The sequence below is a fragment of the Pelophylax lessonae genome (assembly GCF_965119305.1).
Source record: "Pelophylax lessonae genome assembly, chromosome: 10".
In the NCBI taxonomy this organism is placed as follows: Eukaryota; Metazoa; Chordata; class Amphibia; order Anura; family Ranidae; genus Pelophylax; species Pelophylax lessonae.
Genome location: NC_138777.1, coordinates 208659801 through 208682921, shown reverse-complemented (window position 1 = coordinate 208682921; position 23121 = coordinate 208659801). Strand labels below are relative to the sequence as shown.

At 41.9% G+C, this 23121-nt stretch overlaps 1 protein-coding gene across 2 annotated transcripts in view; it reads left to right on the top strand.

Moving 5' to 3' along the window:
- Positions 1 to 23121, top strand: part of BANP (BTG3 associated nuclear protein) — a 645526-nt gene that overhangs the window by 385255 nt on the left and 237150 nt on the right. For both annotated transcript variants that reach the window (XM_082269667.1, XM_082269666.1), the window contains one exon: positions 10189 to 10356. In XM_082269667.1, coding sequence (XP_082125793.1) covers positions 10189 to 10356 — 168 coding nt within the window. The remainder of the gene's footprint in view (positions 1 to 10188; positions 10357 to 23121) is intronic.

Genomic DNA, 23121 nt, shown 5'->3' with positions numbered 1-23121 from the left:
GGTCTTCCCTGGATGAAATTATTAGGGAGTCACGGGAGGGAAGAGTACTCTCCTCCCACAGGCTTCCGGGGGCAAGGAGTCTCGTCGCCAATGTGGTCCTTTTTTCTCGGCTCATAAGCGGCTTTTTTCATCCATCAGGTTCGCAAGAAAAAGGACTCAAATCTGTTAGAGTCGTCTCCGGAGGTTCCAAGAGCATTCGTACAGTAGTGGCATCCCTTCATCAAGGGGATCTGCTGGCCTCTATCGATATCAAGGACGCTTATCCCGATATATGTTGGACATCAGCAGTTCCTCCGCTTTTCCGTAGGCGAGGAGCATTATCAATTTATGTCGTTACACTTTGGTCTCGCCTTAGCTCCTCGGGTGTTCACAAAAGTGTTGGCCCCGGTGTTAGCATTGTTGCGACATCAGGGGATTGCGGTACTGGGGTACCTGGACGATCTTCTGTGAGCAGAGTCATCGACTGCTGTAGAGGACAACCTGGACATCACTGTGCGGACTCTGCAGGAGTTCGGTTGGACATTGAATTTCCAGAAGTCTGCTCTGGTTCTGTCCACCAAACTATTTGGGTCTGACTCTTGACTTGGCTTCAGCCAGGGTGTTTCTTCCGCTGGACAAGTTCCAGAGGCTGCAGGATGCCATTCAACTTCTGTTGTCCAGCAGTCGGTCATCTCCCAGTACTTGTATGAGGGTGCTGGGCCTGATTGTGTCTACCTTTGAGGTGCTTCTGTTTGCACAGTTCCACATGAGACCTATGCAGAGAGAGATTCATGCTAAGTGGGACAAGAATCCACAGTAAGAGGGTATACAGACATTTGTGTAAGAAGGTATACAGACATCGAACACTAAAAATATCAGCCTGGATACTTCTAGTTTCGGCACCTGACGTAACTTTCTAACACATTTTGTCCATATATTTTGTCAGAGGAATGTGGTGTCCTTCACAGGGTCCTCCAGCATTCAGGAGTGATGTCACAAGGAGGACATCACAAGACTAGTTGGCATCTTCAGATTACCAGTAGCCTGAATTGGAAGAATAGATCATGTGATTGTGTGAATTCAGGATTTTTTTAAAAGCATTTTTTTTCTGCACAACCATAATGGCTCATTACATACATAGGCCCCTCTTCCTTCTTTGCAGTGCTACAATATGTTTATACTTTACTGTTTTTTCCCATGATGCAAGTTTGTGAGTTGACTGACTTTTGTGCATAGCTGATATCTTATCTCAGCCGTAGTTAAGCTGAGCCAGAGAGATGCCACTAAAAGCTCAGAATATATTTGTATAACCTATAAATTTGGAAACGTGGCAACTATGTACTTGCGGTTTTAACAATAAAGAGATTTAGTTGTTCTTGTATTACATAACTTATGCAATTTTGCTGGACTCTGTAGCATGTAAAATATTTTGTTGTCAGGTCCACTGTAAGTTAAAACCCCTAAGCTTTCCTCTAGCCGTCATCTGCTTGCAGCAAATGAAATGTTACGGTAATACTACATGACGTTTTTGCTTTAAACATTGCCATTACCTTTGATACATGGTGCTGTCAACGTGGCGACTTCAGTGCCAAATTAGAACTTTCCGTGTCCAACCGTTTCTTCTTGGTTTGGGTATATGAAATCATTTTATTAGGACCAGGCTACCAGCGTGTGGCTCTAAAAACAAATGACTGGCTCTGTAAGAAGCCGGATAATGCTCTGGTTAGGAAATACAATAAGTCAATGTCTGCTCATCGAATGTGCCCACACCTCACCTTTAAATACCACAATGGCTTATCATGCCACTGAGAACAGTTTCACCCTTGTGTTTATGTAAAGCATGTCCAGAAATGTCCTTCAAGGAGAAATTCCTGTTTGTTTATGGCTGAAAGCTGTTTCTCCTGGCTCTAATATGTCCCTATTTACCAAGCTTGGACATAAATTATTGTGACTTCGTTCTGCAGTTTTCCATCCTAGAAATGTGTGTAAATTAGGTCCTGAAATATTGCCATAGCAGTTTTGGAGTATCTAGAATCTGGACCAATCTGTTATTCTGTAGTTCTGAACTTGAGCTAGATTTAGGGGTACTTTACTTTTATAACGAATACAGACATGATTAGAGTTTGCTTCTGCTATAAGATGGTTTCAAGCACATACTTTTTAAAGCTGAACTCAGGACACAAGGTTTCATGTATGTATGAAGGGTTGGTGCTGTGCTTACCTCCGCATTGCAGGTGTTGTTCTTGGAACTGTTGCCCTGGCTTCCTTAATATTTTATTCTGGATGTAAACATTCCCCTTCTTTCCCAAACATCCTACTCAGGAGACTGAGATGGCCACTCCAGAACCTTCACTTTATTCTGCTGTAGCTAATGACAGGTCGACTTGACCTTGTGTTTAGGATCATTGTCATGTTGGAATGTCCAAGTACGTCCCATGCGCAGCTTCCAGGCTGATGAATGCAAATTTTCCTCCAGTAATTTTTGATAACATACTGGATTCATCTTGCCATCAATTCTGACCAAATTTCCTGTGCCTTTGTAGCTCACACATCCCCAAAACTTCAGTGATCCACCTCCGTGTTTCACAGTAGGAATGGTGTACCTTTCATCATAGGATTTGTTGACTCCTCTCCAAATGTAGCATTTATGGTTGTTGCCAAAAAGCTCAATTTCGGTCTCATCACTCCAAATGACTTTGTGCCAGAAGGTTTGAGGCTTGTCTTTGGCGTATTGTAAGCGGGATACTTTGTGGCATTTGTGTAGTAATGGCTTTCTTCAAGTGCCTCCTTATTGTGCATCTTGAAACAGCCAGCCACATGTTTTCAGAGAGTCCTGTATTTCACCTGAAGAAAAAAAAAATTTCTTTGCATCCCGAACAATTTTCCTGGCAGTTGTGGCTGAAATTTTAGTTGGTCTACCTGACCGTGGTTTTGGTTTCAACAGAACCCCTCATTTTCCACTTTTTGATTAGAGTTTGAACACTGCTGATTGGCTTTCTCAATTCCTTGGATATCTTTTTATATCCCTTTCCTGTTTTATACAGTTCAACTACCTTTTCCCCCAGATCCTTTGACAATTCTTTTGCTTTCCCCATGACTCAGAATCCAGAAACGTCAGTGCAGCACTGGATGAAAGATGCAAGGGTCTGTCAGGAGTCCAGAAACTCGTTGACCTTTTATACACACACACTAATTACAAGCAAACAGATGACAGGTGAGGATGGATACCTTTAATAGTAATTCAAACCCCTTTGTGTCAACTTTGTGCATGTTGTCAGGCCAAAACCACCAGGTTATGTAAACTTTTGATCAGGGTCATTTGGGTAGTTTCTGTTGTCATTATGATTTAAAAAGAGTAAACACAGTTGTTTGATAATAAATGGCTTCAGCCAAACACTAACCATGAGTGAAAGAAAAGTTTTTGTGATATTATTCATATTCTCTGAAAAATGGCCAATAAATCATAAATTCTGCCAGGGTGTGTAAACTTATGAGCACAACTGTATGTTCAGCCCTCCTAGGCTGGGACTAAAGGGTGCTTGGAGGACTCTGTAAAACCTGCTCAACTCTCTTTTGCTGCTTTGTTAATTCTCTTCTTTGTAGCGTTCACTAGCCAAGCTTAAAATTGCCCACACAGATCTGCAAACATCGCTTTCCAAAACAAACCTAACAACTCAGATTTTGGCTAGTTTTTCCAAACTGCAAAGCGTTGCCCGACTAAAAAGTTATTAATCATCAGTGATTTATGGTAGCGGTTACTCCAAAGTATTGTAAAATAGACACATATTTGAATGCAGTCTGTGATTGAGAAGTGAAGGTGTAGAAGTTATATATTCATTCAATGTAATATAAAAGGACCCTGAAAACATTGATTTTACCCACAAGACTTCTGGGATTCGCCTACCAGGTTAGCTGGTAACGGTTATCCTGTCAGTGTGTCTCAAAGTATCACCAACCTTTGTTCTCATTTTGATGTGTGATCTCGGTGCTGTCACATCGTCTTTGGTATTCAGAGGTATATAATATCTACACCTGGAAACTGTTATGGTTCCTACTGTCAATCAGGAAATGGATCCAAAATCACCATGCCATCATCGAAGGGTTAATACAGCAAATGAGAACAGAATTAGCTGGCATGAAGCTTGTTTGGCTGGATCTCTATCTTGATTAGATGAGAACTGATCTTGTGTTTTTCTCCTACCCCCTTTCCAGAGGTTTGTCATATTGCTGAAGATTTTAGCTCTGTTTATAATGTTTAACAGTACAATGCACAAAGCCTGTTTCTTATAATACAGATTCAGGACCAACTGTGGCCTTTTTTGTTATTTAATTACTGGAAACCTGAGAGAATAGTGGCCCATTATGGGGTTGTGAGGCCATAAAATCCTAGGTGAGAATAAGAGTGTTCACCTATTGTCCCCTTGCAAAATATAACACAGCTAACCTCAAATTATCATGTTGCATAAACAAGTTGTATACGTATGTCACATAATTCCTGGATATTATAGTCTAAAATGGTATTAAACACAAAACCAAAAATGTAATATATTGTAGTTTACCATAACTCCCAACTTTTTTGTGATGGAAATGATGGACACCTATTAGCAAAAGTATGTAGTCATAGGACACACACCCTGCCTAGCCCCTTTATAGCGCTGTCACACTTTGAATGACCACTGAGCGGTCATGCTACACTGTACCAATATGACATTTTTATCATTCTTTTCACACACATAGTACTTTCTTTTGGTGGTATTTAATCACCACTGGGTTTTTATTTTTTGCTAAACAAACGAAAAATGACCAAAAATTTCGGAAAAAAAAAAGTTTTTCATAATTTGTTATAAAAATTTGCAAGCAGGAAATTTTTCTCCTTCACTGATGTGGACTTCACTGATGGGGACTGATAGGCTGCACTGATGAGGAGGCAGTGATGGGCTGCACTGATGAGGAGGCAGTGATGGGCATTGATAGGTGGCTGTTAGGTACCTGTTAGGTAAAGTCCGAAGTGGAGTTTGAGTGCTGAGGATTCAGGCGAAAACGTAGTCAGAGATCAGGCCGGCAACAGATCGGGCAAAGCGGTATCCAAACGTAATCCAAAGAATGGTCAGGCAGGCAGAAGTCATACACAAGCTGGCGGTGAAGTACAGATTCGGCAGGCTGAGGAGGGGTCAAGAATACAGGCAAAAGTTCATACACTAAAGTCTATCAAAGAGCAAGCAGCACACCCAGGAAGATATTCCAAACAAACGGGCATTGAGGAACGGGAAGTGCTGCTTTTTAAAGGCTGAGTAAATTGTACATTGTTCACAGCTGGTTAAATTGTACATTGTTTGCAGCTGACAGCAGGTGGAGCTAGTGAGTCCAAAAGTAAAGCATCAGGCTGGAAAATCACTGCAAAAACTCCAGAGCTTCTTTGTGGCACAACAGACAAGGCTGCACGCTATGGAACAGGGAACCTCCCAGTTCAAGGACACCCAGGTACATGACAGTGGCATTGATAGGCAGCACTGTTGAGTACTGATTGGCAGCATTAGTGGGCACTGATTGGCATCATTGATGGGCATTAATAGGCAGCACTGTTGGGACTGCACTCATATTAAGGACACGCATAATCACAGTAAATTTCAGCTGGTTCAGTATTAACTGGCTGCAATTTGAGCCATGGGTTGCTCTGGCAGCAGTCTCTACTGAGAGAAATCGTAGTGTATGGCACATTTAAAGCTGAAGTTTAGGTATGGCAATTTTTTTGAATGTGTATCATACCTGTGGGATTCTTATGGAAGCTGATAATCACTGTAGTAGGCAACATTACTGCAATGATCTCCACTAGCTTCCAGGTTCTGTGCTGAGCTGCTGCCCTGCTGCATTGTAAACACATGAGGTTGCTTGCTGGCATGGGCACTAATCTGGGGAACACTTTGCATGTTCTGAATGAATGTAAAGCTCCGATTGGATGAGGGGGAGAGGTGATGTTGCAATCTCGACCTTGTCGAATCAGCAGAGACCTTGCATTCATTGATAAAATGAAAAGTTTTCATATTCTGAATAGTGCACGTGCTGAGTGAGAGACCTCCTTTGTTCACTAATGACCAGGAAAGCTAGTGAATTTCAGTGTAGCAGCTATGCCTGCTTCAATGATTTATTGTTTTTATGAATGTCCCACAAGTATGACACATACATTTGTTATGATGGACCAATGTAACTATGTAAAAATTGCCATTCCTAAACGCCAGCTTTCTACTACCTCTTCTATTGCAGGTACCTGGGGCTTTGTTTACAAACCTGAAAGAGTCTATTTTAACATTTTAAATAAGCGCCCATTCAGACTGGCGCGACACGACTTGCTGGGGCGACCTGTGAAGTCGCGGTGCACAGCGTGCACCGCGACCTCGGCGCGACTTGCAGGGACTTCATATAATTGAAGTCAATGCAAGTCGCCTCCAGGTCGCCCCAAAGTAGTACAGGACCCTCTTTCTAAGTCAGAGCGACTTGTGTCGCTCCTATTAGAACGGGTCCTGTACTATTCAATGGCGAGCGAGCGACCGCGAATTGTCAGGCGACCAAGTCGCCTGACAAGTCGCGCTAGTGTGAATGGACCCTAAAGGTCTGCTTTAACCTCTTGTTGCCAATTACTTAATTTTAATGCATCAGTTTGCTACAAGCCAAAAGTTTCCAAAATCTTGAGCAATTCAAAGAATGAATCTCTCAAAGCTATCAGTAGTTCTTTGTACGCTCCGTAATATTTGTTGTGCCACAATATGGCTGTCTCCTTTAAAAGCATTAGGTGCACTTTAAAATATTTGAAAGTCAACTAGGTAACATTTTCCAGGCCGTTATGTAATCGGTGTCTGTGTGTGTCAGTGAATCCAGCCATTACTTTCATTCATCTGTTTTCATGCAATGTTGTGCTATTTTATGTTCTTTGCTCTCCTTTTACACAAAGCATCATTAAATCCTTTATGGAGATTCCTCTCCCCTGCTGCTTTTACTGGATGGAAACACTTTAATGCCATATAATGTATTAGGATTATTTCAGCTAATTGGTCCTGGCAGCTCTGGGAAAATCCATGTACTACATTAATCCCTATAATTATGGATTCTAATGCACAGAAACTATCAAGTCCCTTTGGTCTTTTACCATTCATTACCATTTGTAACAGGATACACCACAAAAATATTCAATAATTGGAGATAACAATTTCTGCCATGGAAAACAGAGATAGATAGATGCAAGCCAGCATCAAGCACTACTGCTGCATAGGCTGTACTGTTGAGATCGCTCAGTGTACTATAAATAGAGAATGCATATCTGGAGTTTTGGACGTTTTTGGAATTTGAAGTTTTACAGTTTAGTGATTAAAAGGACATAGAAATAGCACTTCTTTTATTGCTCTCTTCTTATATCATAAAATCTTTTACATATTGTCCAAAAAAATACAGTTTGATTGGATAATTTTGACCAAACAGAGGGTGACAAAAAAAATGCCAAAAAACAAGTCAATACATTTCTAGTTTGGTTTGAATATACTGTATAAAAAAATCAAATTATGTGACTGTGTTGTTGCATACCTCTTCCTTTAGAATCTAGGAATCTATATTTTTTTTGTGGTTTTACTGTGCTTTATACAGCATTAGGTTTACATCTGTACGGGTGGTTGCAAGTCTGCACCTGTTCCTGCACCCAAAGCCACCCGCACAAAAAAAAGCATGGGATGCATGCAGGTGCCATTAATCCTAATAGCATGCTGCATGCAGCGGATATTGCATCCGCACTAGTAACTGCACTACACTTGCAGTTCCGTGTGGGCTGCGATTTCTAAAATGCTGCAGGAACCTTTTCCTGTTATTTCAGGAGACACGGCAGCCCATTCAGATTAATGCTATCAAATGAATAAGCTGCCATTCCCATGCAAAACGTGAACCTAGGCTAGTTAGGCTAGTAATCTAAATGCAGGGGGTTTCATGCTCATCTTTGGTTTCTGGGCTGGTATCATTCTTGGTGGAAATGAGGAAGAACATCCCCATTTTTTTTCATTTGCCATAAATGAAAAATAATTCTGCATTCAAATTCCCTTTAATGCAGCCTAGCAACCCTGGATCACATTTTGTCTTGTCTTGATGTGCAGAGCTTTGTGGATGTGTAACATGTTGTTTTCTGTCAGACAGACCTTGTCTAGTAGATGTAAGCCAAAACAAGAGGGTCTGAAAAGCTGTTGTGTGGTACTACAAGCAGGAAGCAGAGCCTGCCTATGTAATAATCAAATGTAGCTTATAAATGGAAACCAAAAGAAGATCTTGATATGATGTACATAAAAGCGGAACTATACTCCCCTCCCCTTGCTTCCTCGTCAGCCTCTTCCCTTGGTCTTCTTCCAGGTTCAAGATGTTCAGCCATCTTGATTTGTCACACCTGAAAGATGTAACTCCTGTGCATGTGCATCCATCTTGGAACTCAGCACATTGAGGTGCACAGGCAAAAAATAATCCTTTATTCCGGAAGAGACAATGTCAAAAATTTCCATTTTCTACGCAAAGTTCAGCTTTAGGCTGAACGCTTTCACGTGTTCCATATATCTTAAAACTCCCTTTTAAATACTGTATCAAAAATCTAAGAATTTGTTTATAAGAATTCTGGCCAGTCTGTGGGCAACTTAAATATAAATTCTCCCGCTGCTGTGTATAAGAGCAAAGAACGCGGTTTCTCTGTTGGGTTCAGTGGTCTGAGCACGCTTCATTCAATTTCATAGATCGATGAGATTGAATTGTTCCCTTCTGTGCACATTTGTTGTTTTTTTCTCTCCCCTACAGTTGGCTCTTTTTCCCTCCAGTATTTCAAATGGCATCCAGGGACCCAAGCCCCTACCAAAACAGACCATTTCACATATGAAATCTCTCAAGCTTGCAAAAATGCTAAGTTATGACTTAAGAATATGTTTATAGTCTGCCAAAGAGCGAGCTGTCAAATGCTATAGTTTATTTCAGCTCTGTGAGTTTGGAGTTTCATGGCTACACGCCTTTGTGGCGGTGGAATCATATGGTACAAGCATTTTGCTGAGGGGTGCCGGGCCAAGTTTGTTAATATTGGATGACTTTGTCAAAGCTCTTCAAGCTATAAAAGAGTTGTAAAATCAGAAGGTTTTTATTATCTTAATGCATTCTATGTATTAAGGTAAAAAGCCTCCTGTGTGCAGCAGCGCCCCTCAGCTCCCTAATACTTACCTGAACCCGATCTCTGTCCAGCAATGTCATAGCAGCAGCGCCATTGGCTTCCGCTGCTGTCAATCAAAGTCAGTCAGCCAATCAGGAGAGAGAGGGGGCGGGGCAGAGTGGCAGCTCCATGTCTGAATGGACAGAAGGTGCTGCAGCTCGGCTCGGGTGCCCCCATAGCAAGCTGCTTGCTGAGGTGGCACTCAACTTAAGGAAGGACCAGGGAGCTGCAAAGAGGAACCCGTGAAGAAGAGGATCCAGGCTACTCTGTGCAAATCCACTGCAACAGAGCAGGTAAGTATAACGTTTGTTATTTTTTTACAAAAAAAAAAACAGAGCCTTTAAAATCACTTTGAATGCTCAATGTGAACTATTGTTAGCTGGTCCACTTTCTGTATGCACTGATTGTGTGTTTTTCTTTTTTTTTTTTTTGTAAGCTAATTTTGTTGGTGTGAAAATTGATTTAGCTTGTGTGCTTGCGTGCTTTGAGTGATCAAACACTACGATCTCTTAGTTCTCAGAGCTCCCTGAGCAGAGAGGTGAGGACTTTTCAGTCAGCCGCTCTCTGCTCTGCCCCCCCCCCCCCCTCCCGCGCTCACTGGAGCACTGGCTGTGGAGGGGTGGGAGCGGCCAGCTCGGGCAATCATCGGCTCTCTGACGTCAGCTGACAGCAGGCTTTAGCCCGTTTTCTGTTGAAAATGGGTCACAGGAGTGCAGAACGGACTGCACTCCTATGATCCACAGGAGAAGCACAGAAATAGCCTTTGTTCTGTGTGTTTTAGAATAATGTAGAAGAGAGAGGGCTCCAGATAAACAGGTACAACTTATGTAGGAGGATTTCTTTCATCTCTGTGTATCATCAGAGTTTAGTCACTTCTGTGAGTATTTTTAAGCGATTACAACCACTTTAAATGTAGTCTGTGTAACATATTTAGCTGTTAGTTGGAATTAAAATACATTTAAAGGAGTAATTGTGGTTCTTTTACTTTTCCTACACAGGTCATCTATTCCATAAGTTCCGAATCACAGAGTCTGACTGGTACCGGATAAAACAGAGCATTGACTCCAAGTGCCGCACAGCTTGGCGCAGGAAGCAGAGAGGGCAAAGCTTGGCAGTAAAAAGCTTCTCACGCAGAACCCCCTCAAACACTTCATACAACGCAGCTGGTAAGTCGTACATATCGCCTTTTTGCTGTTCTCCTCTATTGCTGTTTTGGTGGTGTAAAATTGATCTTCCCATCACTTTCTGAATCGGAGACAGAGCAGAGAGAATAAATCTCCCCGTAAGGACCCAGACACCAATAAAAACATAAGAAGAATCCTAACCCTTCCACTCCAAAAAAAAAAAAACCCAAAAATGTACAAAATCAAATTAAAAAAAAACTTTTAGAAAAACATTGTCTTTCCTTTAAAAAAACATACTCCAGGAACCTTTATAGCTATGGTTGAGGAGGTATTTAACAATTACAGCATAGAATCTGGAATATGATAATCTCGCTTTTTGTGGTTACGGACGGACCAAGAAAAGGGCTGGCCGCTTCTTCGGCTGCCATCTCCAGATGGATCAGACAGACAGCGACTCAGGCCTATTCCATTAAAGGTCAGGTTCCACCTTTCCCTGCCACTGCGCATTCTACTCGGGTGCTGAGGGCTTCTTGGGCCTTCCCTCATCAGGCTTCAATATCACAAGTTTTCAAGGCGGCCACTTGGTCGTTGGTGCATACCTTCACAAAATTCTATAAGGTAGATACTTCGGCATCTGTGGATGCTTTTTTAGCCACAAAGTTTTGCAAGCCGCTGTTTAAGACGGGCTGTTCCCTCTTGATGGGTGTTTTTTTTTTCTCTAAACCTTTATTTTTCAGACGGGGCTCCTGTGACCCGGCTAAGGCTTCTGTGTCCTGGTTAAGGGCTCTTATGTTTAGCCTTGGGTTATTTTACCCACCCCACATTTTCATTTTAGCACTGCTTTTGGACGTCCTACTAGTTATCATTAATGGAGCGCTATGTCCATCGATGAACGAAAGAGAAAATAGGATTTTTGTACTTACCGTAAAATCCATTTGTCTGAGTTAATCGATGGACACAGCACCCATCCCTCTATGGAGTTCTGATACTTTGAATACTGCTTGCTACTAAACTGATTACCGGAGAGGGGGGTTATATACCAGCTGAGGACAGCCCATGGGCCTAGCCCCTGGTGTTTTTTGTAATGCCTAGCCCTACTTTTGCAAGGCACTGTACATATTGATATTCGTGCAGTTATTAACAACATGACAAAAAATGTAACTGCAAAGGGCAGAAAGGGTAAAGTTGGAAAGAAATAGAAAAGCCATAACTCCCAGTGCCATCCCCTTTATAGTTAGACCAATCAGCAGAAGAGATTAACCAGCCTATGGTGATTGAGATAACAGTACCCAGTTCAGGGCCCAGGGCAGATAGCACAGAATCTCTTGTACGCCTGGTAACCTTGGCTCCTCCACTGTTTACATGGGGTATTCCTGGCTCCCACCTATGAGTTACAGCCGTGTTGTGGAAGAGTTGTACAACTTATATTAAAAGCAGCATTTTGGAGCCTCTCCCAGAGAAATGGGGAGCAGAAATAATTCCCTGTACTGGTCTTTTTTGGATGCCTATTAAGTGTAACCACTGTATCTTTTTAGTGCGCAGGGCCAAACTCTGATTTCAGTGGAAAAATTCAATTCTCCAAACTGTCTTCATTCCAAGAGGCTGAAATGAAACAAGTAGGTAGAGAATTAATAAAAAAGTTAAAGTAGTTCTACAGCTATGCATCTTGTAACGCTAATGAGCTGACTCAGGAGTTTTATTCATTTTACCAGGTGATGTAAAATGTGCATCAGCCATGTTTAGGATTCAGAAACTCTGAGTAGTACTGCATTGCCAGTCTATAAAAATCCCAAATCACGCTGGAACAACTGTCAATGATCTGGTAATTCTGTGACATAATAAATGTTTTGATATCCAAGAGGTCATTTGGCTTAGGTTGTAGATGGTCTTCCAGGGATTGTCTTTATCTCCAGTTATCCACCACCCTCTTGGCATAATAAGCAGGGGCGCAAAATGTATCTAGCAGTTTTCCTGTACCTCACAGTTACTGGAATTACGTCAGCTATGTATTCATACTGAGAGCTGCAGGAGCATCCAGGTATCCCGGCCTCTCCTCGCCAAATTCTTGGAACGGTAGTCCACTTTCCTGTGAAACAAACTGATTTATCAGCTGCTGCCCTTTGAGAGCCCAACATCTGCAGATTCAGATGTACATTGTAGGGAGCTCTGTACAAATTTGTCCTTTGGTAGATGAATTGTGCAGCCGTTTGAACTCTTTTATACTTGCAGTAGTGCAAAAACTTCATCCGTAAAAGCTGCAAATATGGAGGCTCCAGCAATCATACTTATATCTTGATATATTTGTTCCAGAATCTGCTACTCCGCTAGAAACGTTTCAGCCCAGTGGGTGAATGTACTTTTTAAAGTAGAATCCCAACCAAAACATTTCTCTAGTTTTGTGTAAATGCATTTGGGGGCTAAAAATATGAATGCTAGTTACTCGCTAGAGGAAGAACCACTAGGGGAATCCAGGATGGGAAATTATCTGGGGGTCCTAGTAGATTACAGGCTCAGCAATGTCATACAATGCCAATCTGCCGCAAGCAAAACCAGCAGAATATTAGCATGCATAAAAAAAGGTATTTATTGCAGAGATAAAATTATAATTCTGCCACTATACAGAACTCCTGTTGCATCAGGAGTATACTGTCCAGTTCTGGTCACCAGTCCTCAGGAAGGATATGCTGGAACTGGATCTAGTCCAGAGAAGGGCAACAAAGCTAATAAGGGGACTGGAGGACCTCAGGTACAAGGAACGACTACAAGCATCAAACATTCTCCCTGGAGAAGAGACCATTGAGAGGAGATATAATAATGATATACAGATACCTCAGTGGTGACTCTGGCATAGAGAAAAAAACTATTCAGTTGCAGGGAATTTAAAAAAACACATATACATTAATTGAAACTGGAGGAGAAGCAGTTTAACCTTCAACTACTTAGTGGGTTCTTTTCTGTCGGAGATGGGCACCCTAAGGATCACAATATACAATGATATAGTAATTATTATTGACATAAACTCACGCACACACCCACACCACACAAGTTGAACTTGGACTGGTGTCTTTTTAACCTTATAAACTATGTAACTATATAAAATGTGGGAAACTGTTAAAACGTCTTTCGGTTTCTATTGCTGTGCCATTTTCACTTTGTGGCCTGATGACCATTGTCACCAAAAAAGAGAGAGTAAGGGGAAATTTTACAGATGCCAACATAACCAGAGTTGACAATAGTGACAACTGTTATCAAAAAACGCTATTAAAGGCAGAATTTCCCCTCACTTGAAGAGATTTGCCCTGACTTCCTTCTCCTGTGGAACAAGAGTAAATAAGACACTTCACTTAACAGGGACACAAACAGAAGAAAAAAGCCAACACTAATTAACCCTTTCTTACGCCATCCAAAAGTAAATATTCTGTGCGTGAAGATAGATGATAAATCCACATGTGATATGGGTTATTGTGTTTTTTGGCTGTTGAGAAAGCCAAATGAATTAAGGGTAATTCTTGCCAGGGGACCCAGGTGCTGAGTCAATACACGTTTGTGTATCTATGGGCCTGACTCCTCTTGTCAACCACTGCTGGACACCTGGACCTCTGCACTGCTTGCCATCAACAAATAGCGCTTACATTTTTCATTAATCACAGGTGTTTTTTATATTTCCTGGACCTTGTTGTTGTTAATGTGGAAGATAAAAATCTAGACACTCGTGATGCAATTTGGAATCATGTTTTTCCCTTGTGGATAGCTTTTTTCAGACCCATACGGTCCTCTTACAGACTTTGTTAAGTGGATTAGGCTTCTAATGGAAACTATTTTCTTAAAGTAAACTTGGAAGATCTGGTCAACAGCTTTTAATGAAACATCACATCGCTCAACTGTGAATCAATGCAGGCACTTCTAGTAATAGGCTTTCTTTAACCACTTTAGCCCCGGAGGATTTGGCTGCTCAATGACCAGGCCCTATTTTGCGATTCGGCACTGTGTTACTTTAACATACAATTGCGCGGTTGTGCAACGCTGTACCCAAATAAAATTGACGTCCTTTTTTCACACAAATAGAGCTTTCTTTTGATGGTATTTGATCACCTGTGCGATTTTTATTTTTTGCGCCATAAACAAAAAAAGAGCGACAATTTTGAAAATAAAATAATATTTTTCACATTCTGCTACATAACATTCCCCAAAAAAAATGTAAAAATCAAAATTTTTTAACATTTTAGGCCAATTTGTTTTCTGCTACATATTTTTGGTAAAAAAAATTGCAATTTTGATTGGTTTGCACAAAAGTTATTACGTCTACTAACTACGGGAAAGATTTATGTCATTTTTATTGTTTTTTTTTTTATAGTAATGGCGGGGATCTGCGATTTTTTGCGGGACTTCGACATTGCAGTGGACAGATCGGACCCCTAACTGACATTTTTGACACTTTTGGGGGGACCACTGACATTACTACAGTAATCAGTGCTAAAAATATGCATTGTTACTGTAATAATGCCATTGGCAGGGAAGGGGTTAATACTATTAGTGATCAAGGGGTTAAATGAAAGCCTAGGGGAGTGATTCTAACTGGAGGGGCGTGGCTTGTGAGATCATCACAGAGACATGCGATCCTATATAACGGGATCACATAGCCTCTGTGATCACTTCAGGGAGAATGACAGACAGCTGTGTTTACATCAGCCGTCCGTCCTTCTCTGTCAGCGGGGGGAGATCGTGAGTGGCCGGCGGCCATCGCAGTCGCCTGTCACACGCACTGGCTCCCCAGCTGACAAGGGGGGGCGGTAGGGCGCCGCTGCCGGCGCGCTCTCGCCCCCTAGAGTCTCCTGAGCGAGCGACGATAGTACTACGTCGGTTTGCCCAGGAGCGGCCGCCTGCCGCAATAAATCTGCGGTGGACGGTCATCAAGTGGTTAAGATAGCAAACCTCTAAGCAAACACTGAACTAAAACTCTCAATTTGTCCTCCCCCTGTTTAAAGTTTTAGGGTCCTGATTGTGTGTAGTATAATCTACATATATTGTTTATGCTGAGCAAAAATGTAAGCCGGTTAGCATGTCTGCTTAGAGGGCAAAGTGTTTCACCTAAATAATGTGGAAGATGGAGGTTAATAAGGAGGACAAATGGTGGAGGTAGGTGTGTGAGGATGCATAACACAAAGGTGAGAAGGATGTATGGAAGATTGAGGTTTCCTAAAAGGAAGCACAGAAGAGTGAGGTTTGTGAGGAGAACAAATAGAAGAGGTAGGTTTGTAAGGACGATGTATGGAAGGGTGAAGTTTGTGCAAAGTACATATGAAAGATGGAGATTTCTGAGGAGGACATTTGGAAAAGTGAGGTTTGTGAGGACATATAGAAGAGTGATGTTTGTGAGGATGCATGGAAGGGTGATGTTTGTGAGGGAAGATGGCGGTTTCTGAGTAAGACGTATAGAAGTTTGTGAGGGGGAATTATGGAAAAGTGAACAATTTGAGGAGAATGTCTGCAAGAGGAAGAATTCTGGAAAGGACGAAAAATTGAAATAGGTTTATGAGGAGAAGGTATGGAATACAGTGGTTTTAGAGAGGTTTGTGAAAAAAGGAACAGGACTGATAAATATTTGTACCAGCTAAATATCTGCTATTAGAATGCTTGGGGGGAAGGAACGGGTTATGAAGGCTTATTCCAGTATTTAGTCTTATGACCAAGAACTCTGTATGGGCATCTGGAACAAACATCTCAAGCCTAAAAATATGCAATGTTGGATCACTTCCATAAGTATACAAAGCCTTTGTATTAAGGCAAATTACTTTGAATTGAAATGTTTAAAGCAGTTGTAAAACTCAGACATGAAATATGAACAAAGCATATCCCTCTATAGTGTGTACTTATCTCAATCCAGGGCATTGTGTGTGCATTTGTGTGTTTTCACTACTGTGTGCAGCTTTGTTCCTTCCTATTCCGCCGCCGAATACGCTCACCCACTCCCACCCCATGCAGACATGAGGAATGAGGAAGGATAAGGAGGGACAGAGATTCTCTGCATTCCCTGATTGGTGAACTGAGTGAAGGTGGTTCTCAACCGAAGAGGCGGTGCTCGTTTGAACCAGCAACCCATAAAGTTTTTGCAACCAAGTACTCTAAGAGGAGGGATTTTCCATCAAATTTCCCTGGAATAGGATACGAAGTCGGGTTTAAGTGGATTACTAGCCAACCTTCGGAGGGACCTCCAAGAGTCACCCCAAACGCTTATTACCCCTGTGGGGGTACCACCATCTGGTGAGTGCGGGAATAATAGGAGGGGAGCACTGATTCCTGTATTGAGCACCCCCATCATTCTGGAAGTCCTGTAATCCATTTATCCTGTCAAATCCCTACTTCATCACCCCTTTTTTTGGGACTCGATTATATTTGCTATATTTGGCTATTTATATGGACAATTTTCCTATATATTCGTTTTATATTTATTTATTTATTTATGCTATCTTATTTGTTGGACACTATTTATGATTTTTTATGTGCACAGATTTATACAAAGTTATTTACCGTTTGGCCCATTAGCACAATATATATCTGATTGATTAATTAGCACTTTAAGTATATGTGGAAGATTTTTACAACATCACTTTAAAAATTTTTTTATATAGTTATATATATATTTTTAAGATTACACATTGATTTTGTATCACCTATATCTTAAACTTTTTTTATTTATTTATCATTATATAGATACACATTTTATAACCAATTTATTCAAACTTATTTACACTCTTTAAGGATTCACTTTATGAAGCTTTATATATTCTGGTTCTTATTCACCTATCACCAGTGCACTTTAAGACATATTTATTTATTTTTTCCTATTTATTAGCCTGACAGCGCCATATTACCTCCCCTTTCCTCACTTTCACTACTGTGTGCAGCTTTGTTCCTTCCTATTCCGCCGCCGAATACGCTCTCCCACTCGGTCACGGACCCCCCTCACGCGTGTGGCACTCGCAATCGTCTGTTACATCGGGAGAAAGGCAGGCGGCTAATGTAAACAAAGCCACCTGTCATTCTCCCCTGTGTAAGAATGGTGATTATACGGTTCTGCTATGTAGGACCTTTGATCACTGTTCTTACAGCTCAAGCCACAGCCAATCACAGTTAGAAACACGCCCCTAGGGACACACTTAACCCCTCCCTCTCAAAAAAGTTAACCCCTTCACTGCCAGTGTCATTTTTACAGTAACTGTGCATATGTATAGCACTGATTACTGTAGTAATGTCACTGGTAACCCCAAAAGTGTAAAAAAAGGGTTCGATCTGTCCGCCGCAATGTCGCAGTCCCGCAAAAAAAATCACAGATCGCCGCCATTACGCGTTAAAAAAAAAAACAAGAAAAATGACAAAAATCTTTCCCTTAGTTAGTAAACACAATACCTTTTGCGCAAACCAATCAAAATACGCTTTTTGCGATTTTTTTTTTTTTTTTACCAAAAATATGTAGCATAAAACAAATTGGCCTAAAATGTTAAAAAATTTTGATTTTTACATTTTTTTGGGGGAATTTCATATAAAAAAATATGAAAAATATTGTTATTTTTGCAAAATTGACGCTATTTTTTGTTTATAGCGCATGATCAAAAAATCGCACAGGTGATCAAATACCACCAAAAGAAAGCTCTGTTTGTGGAAAAAAAAAGACATCAAATTCGTTTAGGTACAGCATCGCACGACCGCGCAATTGTCCATTAAAGTCACGCAGTGCCGAATCGCAAAATAGGCCCTGGTCAGGAAGGGGTAAAATCTTCTGGGGCTTAAGTGGTTAAAATCCTTGTAATGTACTGAGATCACCCAGAGGGGAATGTTTTTTTCTCAACAAAAGTGGAGTTACGCTTTAACCACTTGCCTTCTGTGCACTTAAACACCCTTCCCATCCAGGCCAATTTTCAGCTTTCAGCGCTGTCACACTTTGAATGACAATTGCGCGGTCATGCTACACTGTACCCATATGAAATTTTTATCATTTTTTTCACACAAATAGAGCTTTCTTTTGGTGGTATCTAATCATCTCTGGGTTTTTTATTTTTTACAAAAAAAAAGAATAAAGACAAAAAATTTTGAAAAAAAAAAAAAGTTTTTCTTATTTTCTGCGAGTAAATTTTGAAAATAAATTTTTCTCCTTCACTGATGTGCGCTGATGAGGCGGCACTGATGGGCACTGATAGGCTGCACTGATGGGCACTGATGAGGTGGCACTTATGGGCACTGATGAGGTGGCACTTATGGGCACTGATGAGGAGGTACTAATATGCCGCACTGATGAGCACTGAGAGGCGGCACTGAGAGGCAGCACTGAGAGGCGGCACTGATGAGCACTGATAGGTGGCACTGCTGGGCACTGACAGGTGGCACTGCTGGGCACTGAGAGGCGGCACTGATGGGCACTGATAGGCGGCACTGATGGGCACTGGCGGATGGCACTGGACACTGACGGGTGGCACTGATGAGCGGCACTGATGGGCAGCACCATCAGTGCCCACACTCAGTGCCCATAGTGCTGCCAGTCAGTGCTCATCAGTGCCTAGATGAGCAGGCACTGATGGGCACTGACTAGCAGCACTATGGGCACTGATTGTGGGCATTGATGGGGGCACTGATGGCGGGCACTGTGGGCACTGATGTGGGGGCACTGTGTGTGTGTTTTTACCTTTTAGTAATCAGGGCACTGGTGATCGGTGCCCTGATTACATTGCTGTGTGTCCCCAGCGGCTGTCGGCTCCCCCTCCTTCCTCACACTGCAGGCTCTGTGTGAGGAAGGAGCGCCGGCGATGAGAGATGATCTCATATGTTTACATATGAGATCATCGCTCATTGGACGGCCAGATCACGTGGTGAATGGCCGCTGTGATTGGCCATTCACCACGATCTGTGATCGGCCGTGTCCAAGGGACACGGCCGACACAGATTTTCCCCGCAGCGCGCTCGCGGGAGCGCGCTGGGGGCGTGTCACTGGGAGGCCGTTTAAAAACGGCCTCCCGAAAATTCGAGTCCGCGCTGCAGCCGTATATAGGCTGTAGCGCGGACGGGGGGTGGTTAAGGAAAATATGTCAGAGGAATAATCTCACATGGATATAAAGATTAATATTGTAGTAAGTCTCCTAACTGTTAAACTGTGAGAAAACATCAGGATTCTTGCTACACCAGAGTTAGCATGAATATACTTCTCCTTTAAGCAGTCCTCCCCATTGGTTCCTGTGTTTTGTTTACTGTCACTTGCCTATAATGCATTTATTTTTAGATAGAAAATGATCAGTCCACATTTATTCATAAAGTCAAAAACCAAATGACCAGACAGTGAGAGATTCCAAACCACATTAGAGAAGCCAGGCCATGGATGTCTGGAGGAGGCATTGATTTTAATTCTGGCTAGGCAATTGATTTTGACAGATTAAACTCTTCTTTTACAGAAAGGTGATATTAAGAAAAAAAAAATGCAGGAGAGGAGAGATATAATTGTTTTTTTCCATAATTGACAGTTAAATTAATGATGGTAAAATTCTCTGTTGTTACAAATTGTAAAAACACACAGCATGTTGTATAGAGATACAGAAGACTGTTGTATGGTTTATAAATCTAAATTGATTTATGAAATACTATACAGAGTGCTTCTAGACAGGCTTCACAATGCCAATACCATTTTTAAACAGCAGTAGTCCTTTATTTTTAAAATGTGGTTTACTTATGGCATTGTTATTATTATTATACAGGTTTTTTATAGTGCCAATAGTTTGCACAGCGCTTTACATTATAAAGGGAGACAGTGCAGTTACAATACAATTCAATACAAGAGGGTTAGGAGGGCCCTGCTATGTGTCAATTATGATAATACAGTAGCAATACATTATTAAACAACATGTTAGACAAGTGGTAGTGGCTTTAAAAGCTTGCAAAGGGCTTTCTGATTAAAGTGATTGGCCTCTCAAAGGAGTCGGTGGCCGCAGGGAACAGCTTCCCCAGTGAGAACAGGAAGATTGCTAAGTTGTTTTGTTTTTTTTGTTTTTTACTATAAAAATGAGAAAATAAAGATAATTCTGACCAGTGCTGGGACGTAGTCATCTAGAGCCCAGGGCGAACATGGGCAATTGTGCACCCCTCCCCCCACCACCCCAAGGTGTATGAGCATTATGTGTCAGCAAAAATCCCTTCACCCCCCCAAAACAAATCAAGCAGTAATCTGCATGCTTACCCCCTAAGCATAAATTCCCTTTCTTCCCAGTACAAATCTGCCCCTCCTGAAATCTCCTCCCACCTCCCAGTACAATTTTTTTCCCTCCCAGCTCAAATCCTCTCTTTCTCTATATATATGCCCCCATCTTAACCCCCCCTTAAAAAAAAAACCCTCCTTGCATGCTTACCCCCTAAGCATAAATTCCCCTTCTTCCCAGTACAAATCTGCCCCTCCTGAAATCCCCTCCCCCCTCCCAGTACATTTTTTTCCCTCCCAGCTCAAATTCTCTCTCTCTCCATATGCCTCCCTCTTAACCCCCCCCCCCCCTCAAAAAAGTCCCCCTCCTTGCACAAATCCGCTGCCCCTCACATTTACTTCCTAGCTCAAATCCGCTCCCTTCCACTCCAAATCCCCCCCACCCCACCACAAGTTCCCTTCCCTCATCTTAGCACAAATCCCCCACAAAAACTTTCCCCTCCTAGCACAATTCCCCCTCAATCATCCCTATTAGCACAATCCCCACCCTGGAAAACAAAGTCCCTCCTAGCACAAATCTCCTCTCTACTACTATACTACCTTTTCTAGTACAAACCCCCAACATTACCACTCCTAGCACATCTCCCCAATTTTCCCCTTCTAGAACAATTCTTACCCCCTGCCGCCCCCAAATTCACCCTACCAACACAAATCCCCTCCCCCCAAATCTCCTCGTGGTTCCCCTCCCCCCCACACACACACCTCACATGATACCCTAGTGCCCAGAGCAGCTGCACCTCCTGCCCACCCCTTGTCCCGGCCCTGATTCTGAAAAAAAAAAAAAAAAACATGTTTCTTAGTTTCTATTATAACATTTTGCAAATAATTAATCTTTCTTCATAAATTCAGGTTAAAATGTATTCTGCTACATTTCTTTGGTAAAAATACCCCAAATCAGTAAAAGTTTTAGAGTCTTCAAATTATGGTATATAACACGGGTATAGAAGTAAAATTCAATGAGGACCGGTCGCTAAAATATTCTTTGGGCCGAGGTCCGAATCTCAAGTCTGTGCCCATTACAGTACTCCTTTACATCAGGTGTCCCCATGACAGTGCCACCTTACGTCAGGCATTCCTGTCAGAATGCCCCCTTACATCAGGTGTCCCCATCACAGTGCTCCTTTACATCAGTTGTCCCCATCACAGTGCCACCTTATGTCAGCCATTCTCGTCAGAGTGCCCCCTTACATTAGGTGTCCCCATGAGAGTGCTCCTTTACATCGGGCGTCCCCATCACAGTAGCCTAGCACATTATCTTTAAAACAATTTATTGTAGACATACATACACATTATACTCACAAGGCAATAGTGAAACATGGGCAAATATGAGCAATATCCACTGGGTACGTAATGTATGTGGATATTGCTCATATTTGCCCATGTTTCACTATTGCCTTGTGAGTATAATGTGTACGTATGTCTACAATAAATTGTTTTAAAGATAATGCGCTAGGCTGGTGCGCCCTCTGTCCAGAACCTGTTTGGGTTGCCACGACCCAAATCGCATTATTTTTGAGATACTAGCCGCAAGGCCACCCCTTAAGCGCAGGAGTCAATTGCTCTTTGTCCCCATCACAGTGCCACCTTACATCAGGCATTCCCGTCAGAGTGCCCCCTTACATCAGTTGTCCCCATCAGTGTGCCCCCTTAACATAAACTGTGCCCATCAGAGTGCCCTTTAACATAAAATATGCCCATCAGTGTGTCCCACAGCATAAATATGCCCATTAGCATGCCCCTTAACATAAAATATGCTCATCAGCGTGCCCCTTAGCATAAAATTTGCCCATCAGCGTGATCCTTATTTTATGTGAAGGGTCAAACTGATGGGCAAATTTTATGCTTAGGGAAACTCTGATGGGCAGAATAAAATATGCCCATCAGTGTGACCCTTAACATAAAATTTGCCCATCAGTGTGCCCCTTAGCATGCCTCCTGATGGATGACAGACACTGGAAATGATTCTCCAATCTTACCCTACATGTTTCACGGGATATCCGCTTCTTCAGGAGTTCTGTTCAAGAGGAATTCATCTTTAAAATAAAACAGAGCAACAAACAATAATACAGCAAACAAGAAATTAAAGTGTTAAACAAATATGTAACATTCCCATTTTATTAAAGGAGGGTACATAAAAGACATTAATTTATGTATGTGTTTCCCAAACTTTCTTCACAAGGAGAAGCTTAATATCTCAACAGGGGAAAAAAGCCCAAAATGTAGAGCCACACCCAATCAAGGATAGCAATGCCAAAGGCAATCTCCCAGGTGAGTGTGGGACCCAGGAAAAATAGCATAAATGACTATAGTTAAATACAAAACAAATTTGTCAAATTGTTGATTGTAGTTAGGTACAAAATCCTCCCAAAGATCATGGGTATGTTAATATCACCCCCCAAAAAGGAAAATATTGCATACATCTCCAATTGAGAATATTCAGGAGATTACCTTGCCTATGTTAGCCCAGAAGGTGACATTCTTGGTGGCTATTACCTCAGCCCGCAGGGCATCGAAATTGGCGGCATTATCCTGTCGCAGTCCCTATTTAGTAGTCCATAGGGATAAAGTGGTTC